General features: G+C 40.1%; 1 protein-coding gene across 13 annotated transcripts in view; it reads right to left on the bottom strand.

The window, feature by feature from the left end:
• Window positions 1–23508, bottom strand: part of PBRM1 (polybromo 1) — a 141106-nt gene that overhangs the window by 58020 nt on the left and 59578 nt on the right. For 7 of the 13 annotated variants that reach the window (XM_012496530.2, XM_030811634.1, XM_030811636.1 and 4 more), the window contains 5 exons: window positions 23040–23084; window positions 15197–15473; window positions 13281–13386; window positions 7267–7909; window positions 1166–1377 (listed from right to left, as the gene is read on the bottom strand). In XM_012496530.2, coding sequence (XP_012351984.1) covers window positions 1166–1377; window positions 7267–7909; window positions 13281–13386; window positions 15197–15473; window positions 23040–23084 — 1283 coding nt within the window. The remainder of the gene's footprint in view (window positions 1–1165; window positions 1378–7266; window positions 7910–13280; window positions 13387–15196; window positions 15474–23039; window positions 23085–23508) is intronic. The other 6 variants (XM_030811643.1, XM_030811641.1, XM_030811633.1 and 3 more) reach the window with 1 other exon arrangement.

Here is a 23508-nt window from a genome sequence, read left to right as displayed (position 1 = left end):
CTCAAGCCCATAAGGATGTACCATGTGCTGACAGATCTGTGTATAGGTTGGGGGATGCACTCAAAGTTGCGGCCAATTTTCAAGTAACCTTTGGATTTTGCTTTTCACCAGGTTATTTTGCATCTTCCCCCACAGCATGTGTAGGTTTTACAGCTGGCTGGGAATGTGTGGAGAGCTTATCTCAGTCCTTTCATAGATGTCTAATTTTCAGAATATTCTTTAACTTGGATCATCACCTTGGGCCATACAAGTTGCAGCTTCACTCCATGCATTTCTGCATCAACCACTTTTAGCTGGCAAAGTCATAGATTCCCCTCTCCCCTAAACCCCACACATATATATTCACTATCTTCCTTAATGAGTATATCATATATCTCCTTTGGTGACAAAGCTGTTGGTTTTGCAGTTAGTTCTATGCTGGCAAAATTACTACTCTCACCAGCCAGGTTTCTTTCCCTTCTTTTTGGGGTATGCCATCGCTTATAAGAATTTGCTTCAAATCAATCTATTTTGTTTTCTTGCCTAAGGGAAAAAACCTATGGAGGACATTTGATGCCAAAGATTAACATAACTTAGAGTCACATATTCTAGGAATCTATATGAACTTGAACTTTATCAGAAATGATCCAATTTGTAATCATAAGGTCCTGTTATCAAAATATTTCTTAATTCTGGCAAGTGACCCAAAGTAATATTTTATAGTTTGATACAATTAAAATAAAACTTTTCTCCAGCTATGTGATTCAACCAAAACATCATCTACTTGTCTGGTCCAAAGTATCTATGAGGAAACCAATGCTACTGTATGATGTGGCAAAAACTTCATGGACTCACTGTTGAGAATGCTTTCTAGTTCTAGCTGGCCTGCTTAGGTTTTGATCTACCAATAATATAAACAGGCATTAAGCCCCCACACTTGTGAATTAACTGACTTTTTTCCTTGAATGCTAGGATAACAGCTGTGTCACAGGTAACTTTCAATCTTTCCCAGTTCTGATGACCAAATTGATAACTATACAAATATTTGCATCTCATTGCGTCTACTCTAATATAGTCAATACCCTGCGTTTTCATTCGTACAAACAGGACTCTTTTACAGCTAATTATGAGAACAGCTAGAAGACAGTATATTTTTTCATATTCAATAGAATGAAAAGAAACCAACCTCTTTTTTCTTCTTCTCGTTTTAGTTTATCTTCCTCTATTTCTTTTGGCAATTTTTCCTTTTTCTCTTTCTCCACATCATTATGCAAATGTTTTGTGGTATAGCTGAGTGCCGGTGAAAGAAGAATCTCTCCATTTTTGCAGAGTTCATCACGAATTTTAATAAAAAACTGCTGAAGTTCTACCGCATCTTCATATATTTCTGAATCTGTCCTATAACAGCATCAAGAGTATCCATTGACACACAAGCTGTTTCTTTTAAACACCTCAATTATATGTTAAATTCTATTAAATGCTTAATTGATATAGTGGTATTTCCGTACAGGCCTATGAAGAGTATCTTTCTGAAGTTTGTTAGAACAAAATCCGAAGTGTCATTTTACCATGGTAAGCCCCATGCCCACCATTTTCCTTTACTTCAAGGCTCACTTCTTGTACAGCTCATGTAAAAGGAAAGGCCTCATGTATTTTCTCTTGGAGATACATGGCACACGCATCAATCGATTCTGGCAGGGGAAGGTGGCTGCCAGAACCAAGAATTGTACCAAGGCTCCACAATATGTTCAACACTTACTCGTATCTATTCTTTGAATTTTTACTTTCTATTAATAGCAGACCGATGTGTTACATAATAGGCTCTATTTTCTTCCTTTTGGTCCTACATCATGGTTGCTTAGGCTAGTGAGACCCTGAATCTAAAGTGAGTGAGTACCTGAACCTAAAGCAAAGCCATGAAGGTATTCTATAATGGTTACAGGCCTCAGAGTTAGTGTTCATTTTAGGTTCCCAGAAATAACTGTGTAATTCTGGGGAACCGGCAAAGGCAACACAGTGAAAGATGGAAAAAAGATTATGTATGTCATACCCAGAACTTTTCTGAGTCTCTTTCCTCATTTATGAAATAAGGCGGCCAGGCATGGTGGCTCATGCCTATAATTCCAATGCTTTGAGAGGCCGAGGCAGGAGGACTGCTTAAGGCCAGGAGTTTGAGACCAGCCTAAGCAACACAGCAAGACACTGTCTCAACAAAAAATTAGCCAGGCATTGGAGTACATGTTAGGCAACAGGGGTACCTTAATGGCGCCGGTTCCGGGTTCTTCTCCCCTCTTTGGGCACTGTCTGAACCCGCCAAAGGAGGGCCAATCAGAAAGAAGCATCTCCTGCCTTCCCTTGGGCCCGTCCCACGTAGGCCCAAGGGATATAAAACCCAGCACACCAGCAGCTCTCTCTCTCTCTCTTCTCTTCTCTCTCTCCCCCCTGCGCAACCTGACCTCTACCTCTCCAATAAAGATCTCTTGGCTGCCACCGGTGTCGTCTCTGACTAGCCTGTCGCCCTTCAGTACACACCTGCAGTCCTAGCTATCTGGGAAGCTGAGGCGGGAGGGTCACTTGAGCCCAGGAGTTCGAAGGTGCAGTAAGTTATGATGGCACCACTGCATTCCCACTCTGGGCAACAGAGCAAGACCCTGTCTCTTAAAAAAAAAAAAAATCAATAAACAGGCCAGTTGTGGTGGCTCACACCTACAATCTCAGCACTCTGGGAGGCCAAGGCGGGCCAAAATGGTGAAACCCAGTCTCTACTGAAAATACAAAAACTGATGGTGCACACATGTAATCTCAGCTACTCAGGAGGCTGAGGCAGGACAGTCACTTGAACCCGGGAGGTGGAGGTTGCAGTGAGCCAAGATCGTGCCACTGCACTCTAGTCTGGGCAACAGATTGAGTGGGACTCTGTCTCAAAATAAATAAATAAATAAATAAATAAAATGTGTGGAGTGGGCAAAATAAACTTCAGACTTTGGAATTTTGACTGGAGGAAATTTTATTACTGTTTCTAGTCCACTGTGGTCTGAGGAAGGTTTACATACAATTGTTTTTATTTTATTTTATTTTTTTTTTGAGACTGGGTCTTGCTCTGTCACCCAGACTGCAGTGCAGTGGCGTGATCACAGCTCACCATAGCCTCAACTTCTTGGGCTCAGGCTGGCTAATTTTAAAATTTTTTGTAGCAACAGGGTCCTCCCTGTGTTGCCCAGGCTGGTCTCGAACTCCTGGCCTCAAGTGATCCTCCCTCTTCAGCCTTCCAAAGTGCTTAAATTACAGATGTCAGCCACCACACCTGGCTGGCTTAAATAGAATTCTATTAACTAAGAATATCAGCGTCTAAAAACTTATTCACAAAACTAACCACAAAGGTCTTAGCAGTTAGAGACATTCTGGTCAGAGGAGTGTGGTCAAGTAGGCCACCTGCTGATACATGCCACTAGAGCATCAAACTTCAGAGAGGTCCCCAGAATGCTGCTCCCATCAGCAAAGGTGAACTGACAAACAATTAAAAGACACGATCAATAACCTAAATGGGTGTTTCTAGAAAGTCTTTTTTTTTTTTTTTTTTTTTCAGACAGAGTTTCGTTCTTGTTGCCCAGGCTGGAGTACAGTGGTGCAGTCTCAGCTCATTGCAACCTCTGCCTCCCAGGTTCAAGTGATTCTCTTGCCTCAGCCTCTCAAGTAGCTGGGATTATAGGCACCCACAACCACGCCTGGCTAATTTTTGTACTTTTAGTAGAAACAAGGCTTCACCATGTTGGCCAGGCTGGTCTCGAACTCCTGACCTCAGGTGATCCGCCCGCCGTGGCCTCCCAAAGTGCTGGGATTACAGGTGTGAGCCACTGTGTCCCGCCTTGGAAAGGTTTTAAATATCTTTTGGGGTCATAGAAATGCTAATACTTGTAGGAAAGCAATAAAAATAAAACTTACCAAGGGAAGAGACCCCTGAAACACTTTTTTTTTCTTCCTGAGACAGAGTCTCACTCTGCTGCCCAGGCTGGAGTACAGTGGCACGATCATGTCTCACTACAGCCTCAATCTCCTGGCTCAAGCAATCCTCCCACCTCAACCTCTCGAGTAGCTGGGACTACAGGCATATGTCACCAAGCTTGGCTGATTTTTTAAATTTTATTTTAAGTAGAGATAAGGAAGGTCTTGCTATGTTGTCCAGACTGGTCTCAAACTCCTGAGTGCAAGCCATCCTCCCACCTTGGGCTCCCAAAGTGCTGGGATTACAGGTGTGAGCCACTGTACCTGGCCCCTAAAACATAATTTTATGTCTGTTTTCTGAATGAAGGTATTTGAATTCTGTTCATTTGAAATTAAAGTTCATTTTATAATAGTGTACAATTTTAAGTATAAAATTAAAAGTGAAAATTTTTGTAAATAAAAAGTAAAAAATTTTTGTAAATACCTTTCATGGTACACTAAAAGGGCAGATCACAATTCCATCATATTGCATGGTTTAGAAATGAACATTTTGTACAAGATTCACTAAACACCTAGTATATGCTTTTTTGTTTATTCAAAGCACTACAAAGAATTTATTAATCTAAGAGGTCAGGTATTCATTGAATGTGCAGGAACATAAACTCAAGCTGGAAAAAGAACTCTAAATTCCCCTCAATTGGTAAGTAATCTTTTTATATAAGGCAGACATTCAGCAAAAGAAAATAATTAAGAATACAGGAGGCTCTTAATGCTTCCCTTGTTCATCTTCCCACAGGTCTCTTTTACCTGCAAGGGGGTCACAGTGTTTAGTCTGGGAATACTGCCAGCAGTTTAGGAAAGCCAGCAGCAGCCAACTGGCATGAGTCAGCACTGTGCTGTTTCTAAATACTGTTGATGGACAAACTATTGTCACCTGAGTGAATTTTTCTCTTGTTATGTCTCACTGTTCAGATTCCTTCTATTTTAGCCTGTGAAGTCCTAGGTGATGTTGAGTAACAGTGGTGGGTAGGGGTAGGGGAAATGGTGATGAAGCATGAAGACTCTTATTAGACATCAACATGGAAATCTACTGTATGTAGACTTCATTGAATTTATGAACTAATATTTCTGGGATGCCTAGCTTTGTTACTGATAATATAGTAGATAAAGGCATAGTTTATCATTCACTAAATTGATGCATCCCCACCAATTCTTATTAAGTACTTATTCTTAATAAGTACTATAAGCAATCACAATACTATCTTCGTTCACAAGGTTAAGAATGGCTCCCCGTATGTTTTTCTTTTAAAATTTTTCCTAACTACTAAATTACCAGGGATCCCTTTTGTTTTTCAACAAAGCTCTGGGCATGAGGGTAAAACTGTGTGCATCACTATCTCGTAAAAATACACCTCGGACTCTTCCAGGCCTCAAAAGCAAAAAACAATCATGTCAACAATGGGAGAATGAAAAGAGCTAATTTCCTAGAGATACAAATCTTAATTCTTAAAATAAACATCATCTATACAACATAAACAAAGTTCCTAATAATCTAGAAGACAAATACTCATTGAAAGACTCATAGAACTAACACCAAGATGTAATGGGGCTAAGCAGGGAGGGGAGGAAGGGAGGGGTGTTAGACTTAAGGACTACTTAAGCCAAGAACAAGAACAGAAAGAAGTCTAAGCTACATGAAAGCAGAGTTTGTTTTGTCCACTGGTGTATTCCATGCATCTAGAATATGCTCATTAAGTAGCCTCTCAATAAATATGTGTTGAATAAATGAGTAACTCCAAGAGTTTTTGACTGCAAGATGTCCCTCCATCCTTCTCTTTATTTCTATTCAATTGCTGAAGAACCATATTATTAAGGACCATTTCTTAAAGGTGTCACACATGGGCCTCACCAAACTGGCCCCAACTCTATCCCTGTCTCTTAAACATACCATATTCATTTCCTAACTCCATTCTTTTGCTCACAACATTCATTTTATTTGAAATATCCTCTTGCCTATTCATTTGAACCCTACCTATCATCCCATTCTTTCCTGATGCCTCATGCCTTTTTAGGAGAACTGTGGCCCACAGAGTTCCTTACATCACCATCTGTACTAAATACAAGGTTGTGGTATATTGTCTCATGTCTGGAATTATTTTTCCCTTAAGCATAAGTCCTGGCCCATCCATCAGACTTCAAGCTTTTAGAGCACAGAGCTCAAGGCTTATCATCCATGGCTGTGCTCCATGACTTGTCCTGGTAACTGGCTCAGGAGTAGCCCTCTGCAGTGGAGAGCAAGACAAGTCACATCACTTACTAGTTGTATGACTATGGGTAACTTTTCTCTGCCTATGCCTCTAATTCTTTCACATGCAAACTGAAAAGATTATCACTTATCTAGAAGGGCTATCATAAGGGTTAGAGATTGCCTTCATAAAGTGCTTAGCATGGTGCTTTACAAAGAGCTAGTGCTTAACACAAGCAGCAAATGTTACTGTTTTTTTTCTTTTATTTGCAAAGACACTGAAAGCAAACATTATTACTTGCTTTTCTTTAAAGGTTCAGAGCAAATTCTGATTTCATAGATTCCCTAGCTGGCATTACACTGCCTAAAGGTCTAGTTCTAAACATGATAGGCTGTAAGCTCCAGGATGGTAAGGTTTGTATCTTTATTTTTTTATATTTTCCCAACTGTCTCTAAGAGCACATATAAAATAAACTGTAATTGCTGAATTTAATAGTCAAGTTTGCTACTGACATGCAGCAAAGATATGTCACAGATAAAAATTAGAAGGAAATTTAAGTTTAATGTAAATCTAAATTTGACTGCTCCTTTTAGAACGTTTAATGTCTTCAGCAAGCTCTTAAAGTAAGAAACCTGAGATTAAAAAAAAAAAGAAACCCTCTGAGGTACTTAATATGGTGATCAAATTTCTATCAGTCTAACCTCAGGTCAACACCTTAGAGCTATTTTATTTAAAGCATTCGTGCACTGAAGCCAAACCTTAAAAGAAAGATGCTGTTACTATTTCCAATTAGAAACATTTATCTTTTTAAAAAACACGTTCTATGAAAGGCTGTATTTTAAGTTTATGCTTTTCAAGATATTTTCAATTTTGTCTTCCTCCTCACTGGCCTTAATCTAAGTGACTTAGTGGTGTGCCTTCTCTCCCCCACAGAATATACTCACTCTTAAGAAGTTCTGGCTAATTAGAATTCAGAATAGCATGCTACCAACTACAATCATGTATGTAAGTGGAAATAGTACATCAAAGCAATATTCTTTCATCTGTTTTGTATTAAATAGCACACATCCTCAAAATGAAAATGGCTTTGAAAACATACCGATTCATCCTTCTTGCTCGTTCCAATACTTCAAACATATGCTCTTGAAATAAATCAAGCCGCCGGTAGCGATTATTTTCAACATTCTTCCTAATTATGTCAAATGTAAGGGGTGGTTTGTTAGGAAAGTTGGGATCCACAGCAGGAATTTCTGCTAAAGAATCACTGTAGCATCTTCCCTCATCATCCTGATGACTCATGACTGACACAAAAAGATTGTGGATAAGCTCTTGAATCAGCAAAGTCACATTTGGGACATGAGAGTCCTCATCTCCCTCCAGGTCTCTGCGTGTTTCAAGCAGGACTTTGTGTAGAACAAGAGCATCTTTGTAGATCAAAGACTCAGGCTCATTGTATGTACAGGCATTATTAAACATCATGACAAAGTCCTCAACCATAGAGTCAATATCTTGGTACTTGTTGGCCATCATGTGACTTCGAATTTTTTCCATGTCCATGGGCTTTTTAATAGTCAGATAGTAGTCAGGCAACTCAGATCTAGAGGGAAGCCTCAGAAATATGGCACTGAGGCGGCGACCCCTCTTATCAGTATAGTTCTTTACAGCTTCATAGACCTCATTTAGTTTCTGCTGCATTGGAGTCATGTATTTTGATTTTTTAGGAGAAATGCCACTCTTCCTACCTAAAGAGAGAGATTTAATGTTAAATGAATAAAATAAATGAACCTAAATTTGTATACAGATGGTAGCATAACCACAAGGGACGATTCCAAGTAATCTGTAAAACCTAGCAATTAGCATGTCTATAGTGAAATATATAGACAAAAAAGAACTAAAAAAATTTTTTTAACTGTTTTCAGTAATTGTATTTTTGATGGGAGACTACTGTAAGGTTGAGAAAGCTGTGAATAAGAAGGAATAAAGCAAATGAGTAGCTATGTGACATTCTATCACCTCTGGTATCCCTGAGAACTGAGATTTTCATCATGGGATAAAAAGAGATAACGGATGTTAAAACATAGGACATTAATAATTACCTTGAGGCCTTTAATCTCAATTGAAAATATCAGTATGAACTTATGATGTATTTTATCTTTAAATATAAACATACAAACACACAAATTTCCTAGCTCTGTCCACTGAAAATCATACAAACAATGACTACCTCAGTAGCAGTATAGCCCACACTAGAGTTTTAAAATACTAATTCCAAATACTAATGTTGAGGAGCCCTCACCTTTCAGCAGAAACATGAAAAAGGTAGGGCTCCTTGGCAAATGGCTGATTCCCAGTCTGGTATATCTTCAAACACTAGACAGTAAAGAATCTATCAATGACTTCTTACTATGACTTCATGTCAACAGGATATAGGAACCGGCTGGGCGTGGTGGCTCATGCCTGTAATCCCAACACTTTGGGAGGCCAAGGTGGTGGATCACCTGAGGTCAGGAGTTCAAGATCAGCCTGGCCAACATGGCGAAACCCTGTGTCTATTAAAAATACAAAAAATTAGCCAGGTGTGGTGGTGGCACCTATAATTCCAGTTACTCGGGAGGCTGAGGCAGGGTAATTGCTTGAACCCAGGAGGCAGAGGTTGCAGCGAGCTGAGATCAAGCCATTGCACTCCAGCCTGGGCGACAGAGTGAGACTCTGTCTCAAAAAAACAAAACAAAAAGAATATAGGAACCAGCCTGATTATCAATAAGGACAATAACTTCAATTACAACTCAGCCATATGTTTAAGTCTGGTAGTTCTTAATAATACATACAAACAAACAACAAAATGGGTAAATATTGAAGGATGTTAGTAAACCAATGCATATTTTGAAAACTGGTAAAGAGGAAAACAAAATAAAACAAAAATCAAGCCTTTATCCTTTCAAAAAGCAAGACACACACAAAAAAACACTGTACCACTGGCTAATCAAATATTAGATAAGGCAAAGTTTCTCTATAGCTGATAAGGAATAAAATTAAAAACTATCACAATTTTACATCCCTTTCATGAATTAATAATTAATTATGTATGCAACAACACCTGTTAACAGAAAGACATAAATAGATTTCACATGTACCTGATGGAAGACCATATATTACCTATGAAGTCGGTTTTTCTGCCTAAGGGAGAGAACAGGCGATCAGATCTCAATCTGATCAAGCCTCTGGCTCCAACTACCAATTTATAGGAAATACAAAGGACAGAGGAACACATGAAAGTACAACATCGTGGGGCAGGAGCTGTGGCTTATGCCTGTAATACTAGTACTGTGGGAGGCCAAGGTGGGCAGATCATTTGAGCCCAGGAGTTCAAGACCAGCCTGGCAACATAGCAAAACCTTGTCTCTACTAAAAATACAAAAAAATGAGCTGGACATTTTGGCGTGTACCTGTAGTCCTAGCTACCCGAGAGGCTAAAGTGGGAGGATTGCTTCAGAAGGAAGGTGGAGGTGGCAATGAGCCAACAATGTGCCACTACACTCCAGCCTGGGTGACAGAGTGAGATCCTGTCTCCAAAAAACAAAACAAAACAAAACACAAAACACACAAAACCCCCCACAACAAATGGATGCAATCAGCAAAACCCAGACTATGGGAAACTATAGCACAAATCTAATTTCTTCAACAGATAAATGGTAAGGGGTGGAAAAAGAGAGAGATGGAGGGGAGTTTACAGATTAAAAGAAGTATCGGGCTGGGTGTGGTGGCTCACACCTTTAATCCCAGCACTTTGGGAGGCCAAGGCGGGCAGATCACGAGGTCAGGAGTTCGAGACCAGCCTGGCCAATATGGTGAAACCCCACCTCTACTAAAAATACACAAAAAACTAGCCGGCTGTGGTGGCGCACACCTGTAGTCCCAGCTACTTGGGAGGCTAAGGCAGGAGAATCACTTGAACCCAGGAGGCAGAGGTTGCAGTGAGCCGAGATTGTGCCACTGACTCCAGCCTAGGCAACAGAGTGAGATTCCGTCTCAAAAAAAAAAAAAAGAAGTATCAATCAGTTGCAGTATGTGGACTTTATCTGGATTCTACTTTAACCAGACACTGCCTCAAGACATGATACAACATAAGGGCAGCGAACCCCTTATACAGTATCACCACCAAGGTGAAACTTAATCTAATTGCACCTTCAAAGTTAACTTCTATTTATAAGAAATAAGGGAAATAAAGAAAAAAGTTACAGATATCACAAGGAAGCAAGCCTGTCTAACCTAGAACTTGGGACACTGTACAGGAAAGTGACCTGATTTCTTCAATGAGTTAATGGCATGTGGAAAGAAAAGGAAGGAGACTGCTCTAGATCATGGGTTTAAGAGTATAATAAACTGCTGGGCGTGGTGGCTCACGCCTGTAATCCTAGCACTTTGGGAGGCGGAGGCGGATGGATCACTTGAGGTCAGGAGATTGAGACCAGTCTGGCCAACATGGTGAAGCCCTGTCTCTATTAAAAATACAAAAAAATTAGCTAGGCGTGGTGGTGTGTCCCTGTAGTTACAGCTACCCTGCAGGCTGAGGCAGAAGAATTGCTGGAACCCAGGAGGCGGAGTCTGCAGTGAGCCGAGATCGTGCCACTGCACTCCAGCCTGGGCAACAGAGTGAGACTCCGTCTCAAAAAAAAAAAAAAAAGAGAGTATAATAATCAAATTTATTATATACAACTTAATGAGAGCCTGATTTGAAGAAATCAACCATAAAAATACATTTGTGAGACAATCAGTAGAACTTGACAATTTATCAAGTATTAGATGAAACCAAGAAATTACTGCTAATTTTGTTAGGTATGATAATTACTTCATTGTTATTTATGAAAATGTCTGCATATTTTATTTTATTTTGTTTTTGTTTGTTTTATCCTCAAAGACAAAGTGGCAGATATCTGCACATATTACAGATGCATACTGAACTATGTGGAAGTGAAATGACATGATTGGATTTGTTTTAAAATAATTTAAGAAAAAAAGAAGAAAAAGGGGATAGGAAATAAGTTTGCCACGATTTTGACAAATGATGGGTAACAAGTATATACAGGGGTTCATTGTACTATTCTTTTTTTTTTTTGGAGGCAGGGTCTAGCTCTGTTGCCCATGCTAGAGTGCAGTGGCATGATCAGGGTTCACTGCAGCCTTGACCTCCTGGGCTCAAGCAATCCTTCCATCTCAGCCTCCCAAATAGCTAGGACCACAGGCACATGCATGTGCCACCATGCCTGGCTAATTTTCTATATATTTTTTTGTAGAGACAGGGTCTCCCTATGTTGCCCAGGCTGGTCTCAAACTCCTGGGCTGAAGTGATCCTACTGCCTTGGCCTCCCAAAGCACTGGAATTACAAGAGTGAGTCACTACCCCTGGCCACTGTACTTTATATTTATATATGTTTGAAATTTTTCATTAAAAAACATAGAGAAATAAAAAGGAGGCCAGGCACCGTGGCTCATGCCTGTAATCCCAACACTTTAGAAGGCAGAGCTCGCAGAAGGATTGCTTGAGCCCAGGAGTTCAAGACCAGCCTGGCCAATACAGGGAGACCCTGCCTCTATTAAACAAACAAACAAACAAACAAAAGAAATAAAAAGGAAATTAACATTCCACATAAAAAGCCCTTTTTTCCTGAACTTTAAAAGTTATTGTGTTCCTACAAAGTGGAATGAAAGTTTTACATTTCTGCAAACCTTCTGTATGCTTTTACAATTCCATGAAAAGATAAATGCCTTAAAAAGGATTCATCACTTAGCAGTAAATCATACCCAAATCTACTATCAAATTTAGTTGACAGTAATTTCAGATAAAAAAGCTAGTCTGGGCCAGGCGGGGTGGCTCATGCCCGTAATCCCAGCACTTTGGGAGGCCAAGGCAGGCAAATCACTTGAGGTCAGGAGTTTTGACAGCAGCCTGGCTAACATGGTGGAACCCCATCTCTACTAAAAATACAAAAAATTGTCTGCGCCTGGTGGCGTACACCTGTAGTCCCATCTATGTGGGAGGCTGAGTGAAGGATCACTTGAACCTGGGAGGCAGAGGTTGCAGTGAGCCAAGATCACGCCACTGCACTCCAACCTGTGACAGGGCAAGATGCTTCATCAAAAAAAAAAAAAAAAAAAAAAAAAAGCTAGTCTGTCTGTTTTCCCCCTTTTCAGCAAATATGGCTCCAATGAATATCATTATCAATTGCTTGGTATCTATTTTATTTACATTATTTACATTATTTTAAAGAAGACAGAAATCTCTTATCTAATGGCATTAATAACTTTTCCTGTCTTCTCTTCCAACCTTTTTCTTCCTTTTTTTTTTTTTTTCCCGAGGCAGAGTCTCACTTATTCTGTCGCCCAGGCTGGAGTACAGTGGTGTGATCTTGGCTCACTGCAACCTCCGCCTCCCAGGTTCAAGCAATTCTCCTGACTTAGCCTCCCAAGGAGCTGGGATTACAGGCATGTACCCCCATGTCCGGCTAATTTTTGTATTTTTAGTAAAGATGGGGATTCACCATGTTGGCTGGGCTGGTCCTGAACTCCTCTCCTCAAGTGATCTGCCCACCTCAGCCTCTCAAAGTGCTGGGATTACAGGTATGAGTCACTGTCCCTGGCCTTCACTTACAACTTTTAATAAAACAACCAACCACAGACTACACTCAAATGATAGCTGAGTATAGTACAGTGGCTGGACATCTCTACTCCTCAAATTCTGTCCAGTTGGAACTGCTGGGATTCATTTTTAATTCTAGTAATTGTCAGACACACATACCAAGGAAAAAAAAATCTGCTACTATATTCTTACAGCATTATATGTAGAGAAAAATCTATTCTTACTATTTAAAATTTATAAAATGTCTACTGCATTTAAGAAAGTAAACAAAACCCCTGACATTTTACTCCCCACATGCTTGTCAGTTTAGCTACTTAAAATACAGTAAATGAGAGGGCTTGACAAGAAGGAAGAACTCCATGCTGGAGTACAGTGATTTCAAATATATTCATAATTTAATTAAATATTATTTCAGAAAAATCAGCAATCTCTCCTTGATAGACTAAACTAAATAATGAAGTGTGAGGCTGCCTTACTCAGCTTGAGTTTGGGAGAAGCCATGTCATCATCATCAGGCAGTGGGCCCAGCTCTTTCCTTTTCTCCTTGAGTAACTTCTCCAGGATATGTGCATCATTGTATACCTACATTCCAAAAATATATTTCAATTATTTTCTAAAAACTTTTTATTAAGGTATAAAATGCATCCATAAAGAAGTTTTAAAAAGACAGTTTAGGATAGTTGGGAGCTTAAAGAAAACCAAAACCAGCCTCACTACAGAGCAATAAAATCACTGTATCTGTGGGAGAGCCTAGGCCTTAACTGGTTTGTTTTTAAGCTTCCCAGGTGATTCTAATGCACAGACATGCATGTTAATGTTTGAGAACCACTGTAGTAGAATCACTGCAGGTTTTAATAGAAGTCCTGAAACACATTTACATGTGTTGTTTTCTTCAAAAACCTTTCTTCTCCACTGGACACTCAAGGTAGCAGACTTAGCCCAATAGAAATTAGAGACTAAAAATATCTGATAGCTGGAGAGCAGTATCTCAGTATCTTAAATTCCAAATCTGAGTTCACAGTCTGAAGCTTAATCTATAAAAAAACAATTATCCTTGCTTAGGGATCTCTCTCTGAGGACTGAGCCAAGGGTAGTAATATGTAGTCAAGAACAAGGTTACTCACCTTATGCTTTGCATCCATAGCTCCCTCCTCTTACCTCCTCAGCAGACGCTATGTCCTCCCTTGGCCACCCACCAAAGCAGAGGAGCTGAGGGAATAAGTGACCTCCCTTGTCTGGCCACCTCTCTTAAAGGTGGCTTTTTCCTCTACCAGTGATAGACAAGTGGTACATTAGCCAGTGACACTGAGGACTGTGTAAACCCTTAAGATAGAACCATTTTTTTTTTATCTATAAGCATCTTCAATGCATACTTTATTTTATAATCAAATGTAACTGCAGAGGGAAACAAATGACTTGAAAATGTTATTTTATTTCTGGGAGATGTAAAGTGGATAAAAAGATATCAAATAGAAAAAGTTTCAAAGAAGGGAGACCGTATCTTAGTTACACTGATAAAGAACTAAAAACCAAGATACTTTGGCCAGGCACGGTGGCTCACGCCTGTAATCCCAGCACTTTGGGAGGCTGGGGCAGGGGGATCACAACGTCAGGAGATCAAGACCATCCTGGCTAACATGGTGAAACCCCATCTCTACTAAAAATACAAAAAATTAGCTGGGCGTGGTGGCGGGCACCTGTAGTCCCAGATACTTGGGAGGCCAAGGCAGGAGAATGGCATGAACCCAGGAGATGGAGCTTATAGTGAGCCGAGATGGCGCCACTGCACCCCAGCCTGGGTGACAGAGCGAGACTCCATCTCAAAAAAAAATCAAGATGCTTTGTAGCAAAATCAATTAAATCAATTATTTAGAGGTGCATTTATGGGACTATCATGCTGATTTTTATATAATTATACATTTTCTATATAGGCTGTCTTTGGAGAAGTATGGTCGTTGAGGATCGTAGTAATGATGATGATGAAAGATTTTAATAACATTGGCTTTCCTTTGAGTGCTTATTCAGTACCAGGCACTCTGCTAAATGCTCAGTATACATTATCTCTTTTAAATCCTACAACAACCCTGATGCAAGTACTATTATTAGCCCTAATTTATAGATGAAGAAACTGAGGCTCAGGAAGGATAAATTACTTACACAGGGATTGGCAGAGCAAAATTCAAATGTAGGATGTCAGATTACAAAGTAGGAATGTTTAATCTTTATAATGTACCGCCTCTGATTGTAAACAATGAAGAAAAATCAATTAACCTAGTCACCAAAAAGAATAATCTAAGTTAAGCCTCTAGAGCTGGTCTCTCAAAATGCATTATTCTATAAGCACCCCTCTCCCCCAAAATGTGCCTACTTCAGGACCCCTGGCCCTCCTTACCTGGGAGCCCTCCTCGTTATAGTGCCTGGCATTCCGGAACATCAGCTTCATGTCTTCTATCATTCCCTCTTCACCGGCATATTTGTCATTGCGGATGTTATGCTCAATTATTTTCAAGTCCATTGGCTCCAAGATGATTTTATAATAATCAGGATAGTCCTTTTTGGATGGTTTAACCATAAATAGGTCACAAAGTCTTCTGCCTGAACCTGGCTCTCGAGCTTCAAGAACAACATTGAATAAGATTTTCATTCGCTGCTTTCTTATGTTCTTTTTACTGTTGAGGGGGAGGTAGAAAAGGGGAAAAATTAGAATAGGCTCAGTTTTCTTAATATAAGGATGACCACAAAATGAAACAAATTATTTGTGGTGCTTTATAATGATTACAATTTATCGATTACATATGCCACAAACACAGTATCCATGCTGGAAGTTATAAGCAAATATTAGGAAAATTTCCCAAATAGTTAAAACACAGTAATTCTGGCAGCAGCAGTTAAAGAACACCAAACAAACTTTTTAGATATGTCATGAAAGGCAATGTTTGAAAAAAGATCCTCTCTGATACCAAAAGAAAATGAATTATATAGTCAACTGAGATATATTTTTTGTTTAAAGATGAGTAGAGCCAAAGTGCAATAAAACTAGCAATTCCCTATGGTTATAATATCCTCACTTCCAAGTACAAAAACAAAACGAAATAAAAAACCTAAAAAGAGAAGTGTTTCATCTCTTAAGACAAGTACTCCTGAACACTTGTGTATTTCGGTTGTCTGAAAACAAAAGGAGACTGTCTGCCAGACTAGTGTCTTTACAGTGGGTATGAGCCTCTCTTGCATTGATTCTGTCAGGGTCGTCCTTGCTCTCTCCATCAGCATTATTCCGCAATTCCAACCTACTTTAAAGAATAAACGGTATGGTTAATCTGAGTTCTCTAGAGTAAAATTTCCATCCTTGAGCATGAATCCCTGTCTTGTTCTCCAAATTCCCCCAGTGAGATGTGATGCTGAGAAGCTGATTTAAGCAGTATGGAACAAAGCATAAGGGACTATAGATTAGATCCAGAGTTCAAAAGGGCTCCAAGAGAGCAGATGGCCTATCTCTTAATTGTTGAGAAAACTGGCTCAGAGAGGGTAAAAGACTTGCCCAAGGTGAGTTTCCCAGTAAATTATTAGAAGCGATGCTCTTCCGATATGGCTTCTGGCTAACTGTTCTTATGTACTCAGGACACGGCTAAAGAAATTCTAGCCAGATAAAGAAATTCTAGTCAGACTAACCAGCAGTCTCCAAGTGAACAGTGAAGTAGGTAATAACAAGAAATGACTTATGACTTATTTTTTTTTTTTTTTTTTTTTTGAGACGGAGTTCCACTCTTGTTGCCCAGGCTTGAGTGCAATGGCACGATTTCAGCTCACCGCAACCTCTGCCTCCTGGGTTCAAGCAATTCTCCTGCCTCAGCCTCCCGAGTAGCTAGGATTACACGCATGCACCACCACGCCTGGCTAATTTTGTATTTTTAGTAGACAGGGTTTCTCCATGTTGGTCAGGCTAGTCTCACTCCCGACCTCAGGTGATCTGCCCACCTCGGCCTCCCAAAGTGCTGGGATTACAGACTTAAGCCATGGCGCTCAGCCATGCCCGGCTAATTTTTGTATTTTTAGTAGAGACGGGGTTTCACCATGTTAGCCAGGCTGGTCTCAAACTCCCAACCTCAGGTGATCTGCCCACCTTGGCCTCCCAAAGTGTTGGGATTACAGGTGTGAGCCACCGTGCCTGGCCAACTTAATTTCTATTAAAAAAAATATTTACTAAGATCCTATAGTATAGTCATCCCTTGGTATTCATGGGGAATTGGTTTCAGGATCTCCCTTGGATACTGAAATACACAGATGCTCAAGTCCCTGATATAAAATGGTGTAGTATTTGCAAATAACATGTGCACATCCTCCTATATACTTTAAATCATCTCTACATTACTTATAATACCTAATACATTAAAAATGCTATATAGTTGTTTTGTTATACTGTATTGCTTAGGACATGACAAGAAAAAAAGTCTGTACATGTACAGTAAAGATGCAATTAAAAATTTTTTTTTTCTATCCGTAGTTGGTTGAATCCCTGGATGTGGAAGCCATGGATACAGAGGGCCAACTGTACTTAGAGGTAAATATTTTGTATCTGTTTCCTATTCTGTAGGTGGAAGAAAGTTCATTCCTCAGGCAAACTATATGTGGCTGTATAGGTCTTCTGGTCCAGTCCCCTGACTACCTGCACTACTCCTGGGTGATGAAGAAGCCAAAGGCCAGATCTTTTCTCTCCAAGGTTCAAAATACACTTTTTTAAAACAAAGAAAGAAAAATCAAGAATTAACAGTTGAGAAAATAAATATCTATCCTTAAGATCTTTAGGCTTCTCAGGCCGGGCACGGTGGCTCACGCCTGTAATCCCAGCACTTTGGGAGGCCAAGGCGGGTGGATCATGAGGTCAGGAGATCGAGACCATTCTGGCTAACACGGTGAAACCCCGTTTCTACTAAAAATACAAAAAATTAGCTGGGTGTGGTGGCGGGCGCCTGTAGACCCAGCTACTCAGGAGGCCGAGGCAGGAGAATGGCGTGAACCCGGGAGGTGGAGCTTGCAGTGAGCTGAGATCACGCCACTGCACTCCAGCCTGGGTGACAGAGCAATACTCCATCTCAAAAAAAAAAAAAAAAAAAAAAAGATTTTTAAGCTTCTCAGAAATGCCTATAACTCAAGGCAAACAAAGTGATTTAATTAGGAAAGAACAGACAAGAGCCTGTTTCCTGCTAGAGTTGGGATCATCCTCATAACTTGTGTCTTCACTCTGACTGCTTATTTCCTGCTCATTGTGGACCTCAGACAATTCCTGCCATTTTCTCCCCTCAGGACTTTTTTTTCTGTTAAATAAGTTTGTTAGATGATGGCAAAACATTTGTTAGATATTTTACCTAGTGGAAACTCCTTCTCCAAGGAGACATCCTGCGGCAATGATGTGACAGGAAGAGTTCTCTCATTCTAAGTCTTTGGCAAGTGGATAATACAAGGGAAGGTGGGACAAAGCTCCAATACCACAGAGCTCCACATCTGGGCAGAGACTGGAACACAGATGACTTTAACCTTCAGGAAGTCTCTAAAGAAAAATTTCAGAACCTGACTTTGAAGTCAGATGTGGTTTGATTAGGTCTCACATGTGGGGTGGACTTTAAAAGGAAGACAGAAGAATTCAATTTTGAAGCTCTAAGCTTACAGGATCTCTTCAGTAAACAGGACAGGATGAAATTAGTCCTCATTCTAGCAATTTCAAGCAGCTTAACAGTTCAGTCAAGGCCGTGCGTGACCTGGACCAGGAGGCACTCACCCCATTCCCATCTGGGTTTCAGCACACTAAGCCCAATTATCATTAGGTTTTTCTGTATGAAGCTGCAAATACTCTCAGATGGGAGTAAATCTAGGGCAGATTTTTATAAGAGGAGAGGAAGTTTTTAACTAAATTTTGCCAGTAAAGTAAAAGAATGGCAAGCGGTCCATTCTTCCAATGCCAGTAATTCTGATACTTGGCAGCTTTGAGTGAGACATACCAGAATGTGGAAATCTAGTTGTATATAAGAAACTGCTCTAATTTAATAACTGAAATTTACTGTTTCAGCACTCATATTACTAGTAGTATCCTTCCTCCATTTGTATCATTTATTCCTTAAGAAAAGGATGTGTAATTGATTTCCAGCCTCAAAGAAAGCAAAACTTCTATTACTAGAGTCACTTATGACCTTCTCTGAAAAAATCCAGTTTCATCTTTCATTTACATTTTTCCAGATCCTTACAGTGCCTTAGAGACTGAGAGCCACTGGCCCATTAATTTTAATCCGGCTGCCAGAAAAAACTCAGAGCCAACTTCATACTCTTTTACAATAATAACTGTATTAGCTTGGACAGCTGGTATGTTTGCTTTATCTTCTTCCAGTATGGAGGCTGAGCCTTATATCCATGACTTCTGAAAGTTTAAAATACTTTCTGAAATGAGATAAACTCTATAACCAAAACATAACCATGACAGAACCCTATTTGATACTTCTGGCTACTGTTTTCTTTCTTTTTTTTTTTTTTTTTTGAGACGGAGTCTCGCTCTGTCTCCCAGGCTGGAGTGCAGTGGTGCCATCTCGGCTCACTGCAAGCTCCGCCTCCCAGGTTCACACCATTCTCCTGCCTCAGCCTCCCAAGTAGCTGGGACTACAGGCGCCTGCCACCACGCCTGGCTAATTTTTTGTATTTTTAGTAGAAATGGGGTTTCACCGTGTTAGACAGGATGGTCTCTATCTCCTGACCTCGTGATCTGGCCGTCTCGGCCTCCCAAAATGCTGGGATTAGAGGCGTGAGCCACTGCGCCCGGCTCTGGCTACTGTTTTCAATGTCACTTTGCTTTTCAGATTTTTCTTAGAATTTCCCAATGTCTTTTCCTCTTCCTTCAAACCATTAACTGCGAATAGTTTCTTTATTCTTCTCCATTTTTGGAAAGGTAATTAATTACCTTTGATTAAAAGGCATACAATTAAATCCCAGGCCTTGTAACTGGCATAATCATTCTCCTTTTTAAAATCAGCACCTTTAAGCATATTAAAGTATAAAATACATCTTAAAGGAATTCAAAATCAGGACTGTTCATCATTGTGCATTCAAGGGGCCATAATACTTAAGGGGAGCCAGGTGTGGTAGCTCCTGTCTGTAATCCCAGCACTTTGGGAGGCTGAAGTGGGAGGATTGCTTGAGCCTAGGAGTTCGAGACCAGCCTGGGCAATACAGTGAGACACCATCTCTTTAAGCATAGTCAGGCATGGTGGCACATGCCTGTGATCCTAGCTACCCATGAGGCTGAGGTGGGAGGATTATTTGAACCCAGAAGATCATGGCTGCAGTGAGCCATGATGGTGCCACTGCACTCCAGCCTGGGCACCAGAGGGAGACTGTCTCAAAAAAGACAAAAGGCCAAGCATGGTGGCTCACGCATGTAATCCCAGCACTACGAGAGGCCGAGGCAGGCAGATCACCTGAGGTCAGGAGTTCGAGACCAGCCTGGCCAACATGGCAAATCCTGTCTCTACTAAAAATACAAAAATTAGCTAGGTGTGGTGGCATGCGCCTGTAATCCCAGCTACTTAGGAGGCTGAGGTAGGGGAATCACCTGAACCCAGGAGGCGGAGGTTGCAGTGAGCCAAGATCGTGTCACTGCACTCCAGCCTGGGAGACAGAGCGAGACTCCATCTCAAAAAAAAAAAAAAAAAAAAAAGGAAGACAAAAAAATACTTAGGAGGACAACAATTCAGATCACAGATACTGTTGTAATAAGTACACTACAATTTTAGAATTTCATAGGAAATGGGACATAAAGGGTCCTGTGCCATCAAAATAAGTATATTACAACAATTTTCCAATTCATGCAAGTCAAGTGTCTTGAGAAATGGCTGCTTTTTCTAATTTGCACAAAGTTTATGCACTAGCAGAGGCTCTATTCTGAATCCCTGATGTGAGATGGCAAATGTGATTTTCCAGGATCACCATCAACACTATCCTCCGGAACCCAACCCAACCTGAAACACCTAAACCAGTCACTTTTTCTCCCCCTGGCTGATCAGCAAGTTCTAGAAGACTTCCACAGCCCTTCTACATCCTGTTTTCCTTTTAATGTTTCATGCCACAGTGTAAGTCCTCGGCTCTCATACTTTGTGGCTGACCACTTTGTCAAATGCCCTTATCAATATTGTTCCTCTAAAAAAAGCTACTATTTATTATTATATATACTAATATTTGCAAATACACACACACACAATTCCTATATACAGTTGTAAACTATAGCTACTAATACTTCTACCAAATGTTAAACACTATGCACTCTCATTTAATCTTCAAATTCAGAATCAAGTACAATTATTACCCCAACTATGCAGATATAAAAACTGAGGCTTAGAGACAGCAAATGAATACCTAAGGCCATAAAGTAAATAACCAGAACAGACATTTGAATCAGCTGATAATCACCATGCTGCTTTTATGTCCCTTCCTTTCCCAAAAGTTGGCACAGCCCGGCAAAGTGATGCATCCCTATAGTCCCAGCTACTCAGGAGGCTGAGGTGGGAGGATCACATGAGCCCAGGAGTTTGAGGCTACAATGTGTCACGATCACACCTGTGAATAGCCACCGCACTCCAGTCTGGGCAACACAGCGAGATCCTGTTTCCTAAAAAATAACAGTTGGCACTTACCAACAACCTCTCTAATCAAAGTCAACCCTGTTTACAGGCTTTAAGGTGTCCCAGCATTTAGCTCCCCCACCTAAAGAGCTTCAGTTGTGCTTACTAGTAAGCTAAGTAAACCCAAACGTTCTTTCTTTTACAAGGCTTGCTATATTTCACCTTCAAGTCTTCAAGAAATAAAACCTTTTCATTCATCTTTTCCAATGAGTCTTCCCAGACAAGTAACATCTGACTAAAAACAAAACCAAAATCTACCTAGTCCTGAGATCAATAGGCGCTACTTCAAGAAAATAATCAGCTACATTTACTGCGTACTCAGTGCATCCAGACCCAGTTCTAAGAGCTTTAAACATATTAACTGGGTCCTCACAGCAATCCTATGAAGGTACTGTCATTAACTTGTTTTTCAGATAAAGTTGAAATGAGGCTTAGATTACAGAGCTAATAAGAACAGCTGGGATTGGAACTTAGGCAGTCAGGCTCTAGAACTCAGGGTTATAACACTACCCAGTGATGCCTTCCATTTCTATTTCCACTACCACCTAGTTTTAATGCCATACATTATGAATAATATGAAAGAATATAATCCATGGTCTTTTTCTTAAATTTACCATTTAATTAAGAAAACTTTTCTTTAGGAAAATATTAGGAAGATGACAATGATGACATAGCAATTTTACTGAGTGGAATACATATGGTAGTAACATGTGGGTAAGCTCAAGACACTTAACTTTCAAGGGAAAGTATGGTGGGAAAATAATCTTTCCTAAAGCTATCTGGGCAATCATGCAATGATACTGTACAACTGCTTAGTAGTGTACCTTATGCAATTATTTTACTACCTTGCTTCCAAATGACTTCATTTGTTTTCAACCTGCCTCTTTCCTTGGCCTATATGTTCCTGGCAGGTAAAAGAGATGACTAAATGTTCTCCTTTATAAACTGTAAGAGCAGAGTTTAGTGTTCTATAAGCAACTGATACTTTGTGAACGTCAGATGGCAAATTCACATGAAAACAAAAGCACTACACAATTATTACATAGGTTGTTTTCAAATCATAAGTAACATGCAAAAGAATGCTTTTTATAAAAGACATGAACAAGATCAGAGACTGAGGAAATGTATTCATGCTCAAGAAGCACTGACCCAATGCATAGGTGTCCACATGCACTGATGTCACTCGGACTGTGAAGCTGATTTTGATCCCTCCACCACCCTCAATCTGTAAAACGCATCCCTGAAAGGGAATCAGCACCTGCCAGTCCTGCACCAGCACTGCCACATTCTACCTTTCGCTACAGAAACACAGCCACAATGATTGGTGAGGGGGCTTTCTGTCCCTGGCAAAGCTAGCAACAAATTAAGGCTACTTCTGAACTAGGTTAATTCTGAATTTATTTTGCTAACAAGATTTTTTTAAGCTGTACTGCTTTCTTTATTCATAAAATAAACTGGCACCCCAATAAAGACTTTTTTTCACATGCTTAAGGCTTCACTTTTCACCTAATCAGTACTGATCATGCCACAGAAGATACACTTTAAAAGAATGTTTATGCATAAAAAAGGACTGCACACCTGGATAGCCTCCTGAGACCCAACATCTCACTGTCATGAGTGTTCCTGGGAAAGCAGAAACAAACATTACATGTAAAGAGAAACAAAACAAGCAACATTGGAGGATAATGTACAAACCATGTATGGTTGAAGAAAAATATTATTCAGTCCAAAGTACCAAAGAAAATATTTGAAACATTTCAACAAGGAAGACAGATGTTGGCAGAAAGAATGCACCTCCAGAATGAAGAGAATATACCCACAATCAATTTTTCTCACATTCTTTGGTATTAAAAAAAAAGGCGAAGGCAGAATCATACACAGCACTTAGAAGTCAAGTCAAGTGGTACTTGGAAAACTTAGCCCTGACTTCTGCGGCCAAGATTAGCTTAATTTTCTAGACTACTGTCTGCCTGACTTCTGAAGAAATCTCTTATTACCAAAACCTCTCAACATAACTCTGATCATGTTATTTCCTTTTTCATAGTCC

This window comes from Nomascus leucogenys, chromosome 4, assembly GCF_006542625.1.
Source record: "Nomascus leucogenys isolate Asia chromosome 4, Asia_NLE_v1, whole genome shotgun sequence".
Taxonomy (NCBI): Eukaryota; Metazoa; Chordata; class Mammalia; order Primates; family Hylobatidae; genus Nomascus; species Nomascus leucogenys.
This window is presented reverse-complemented; position numbering and strand designations above follow the sequence as displayed.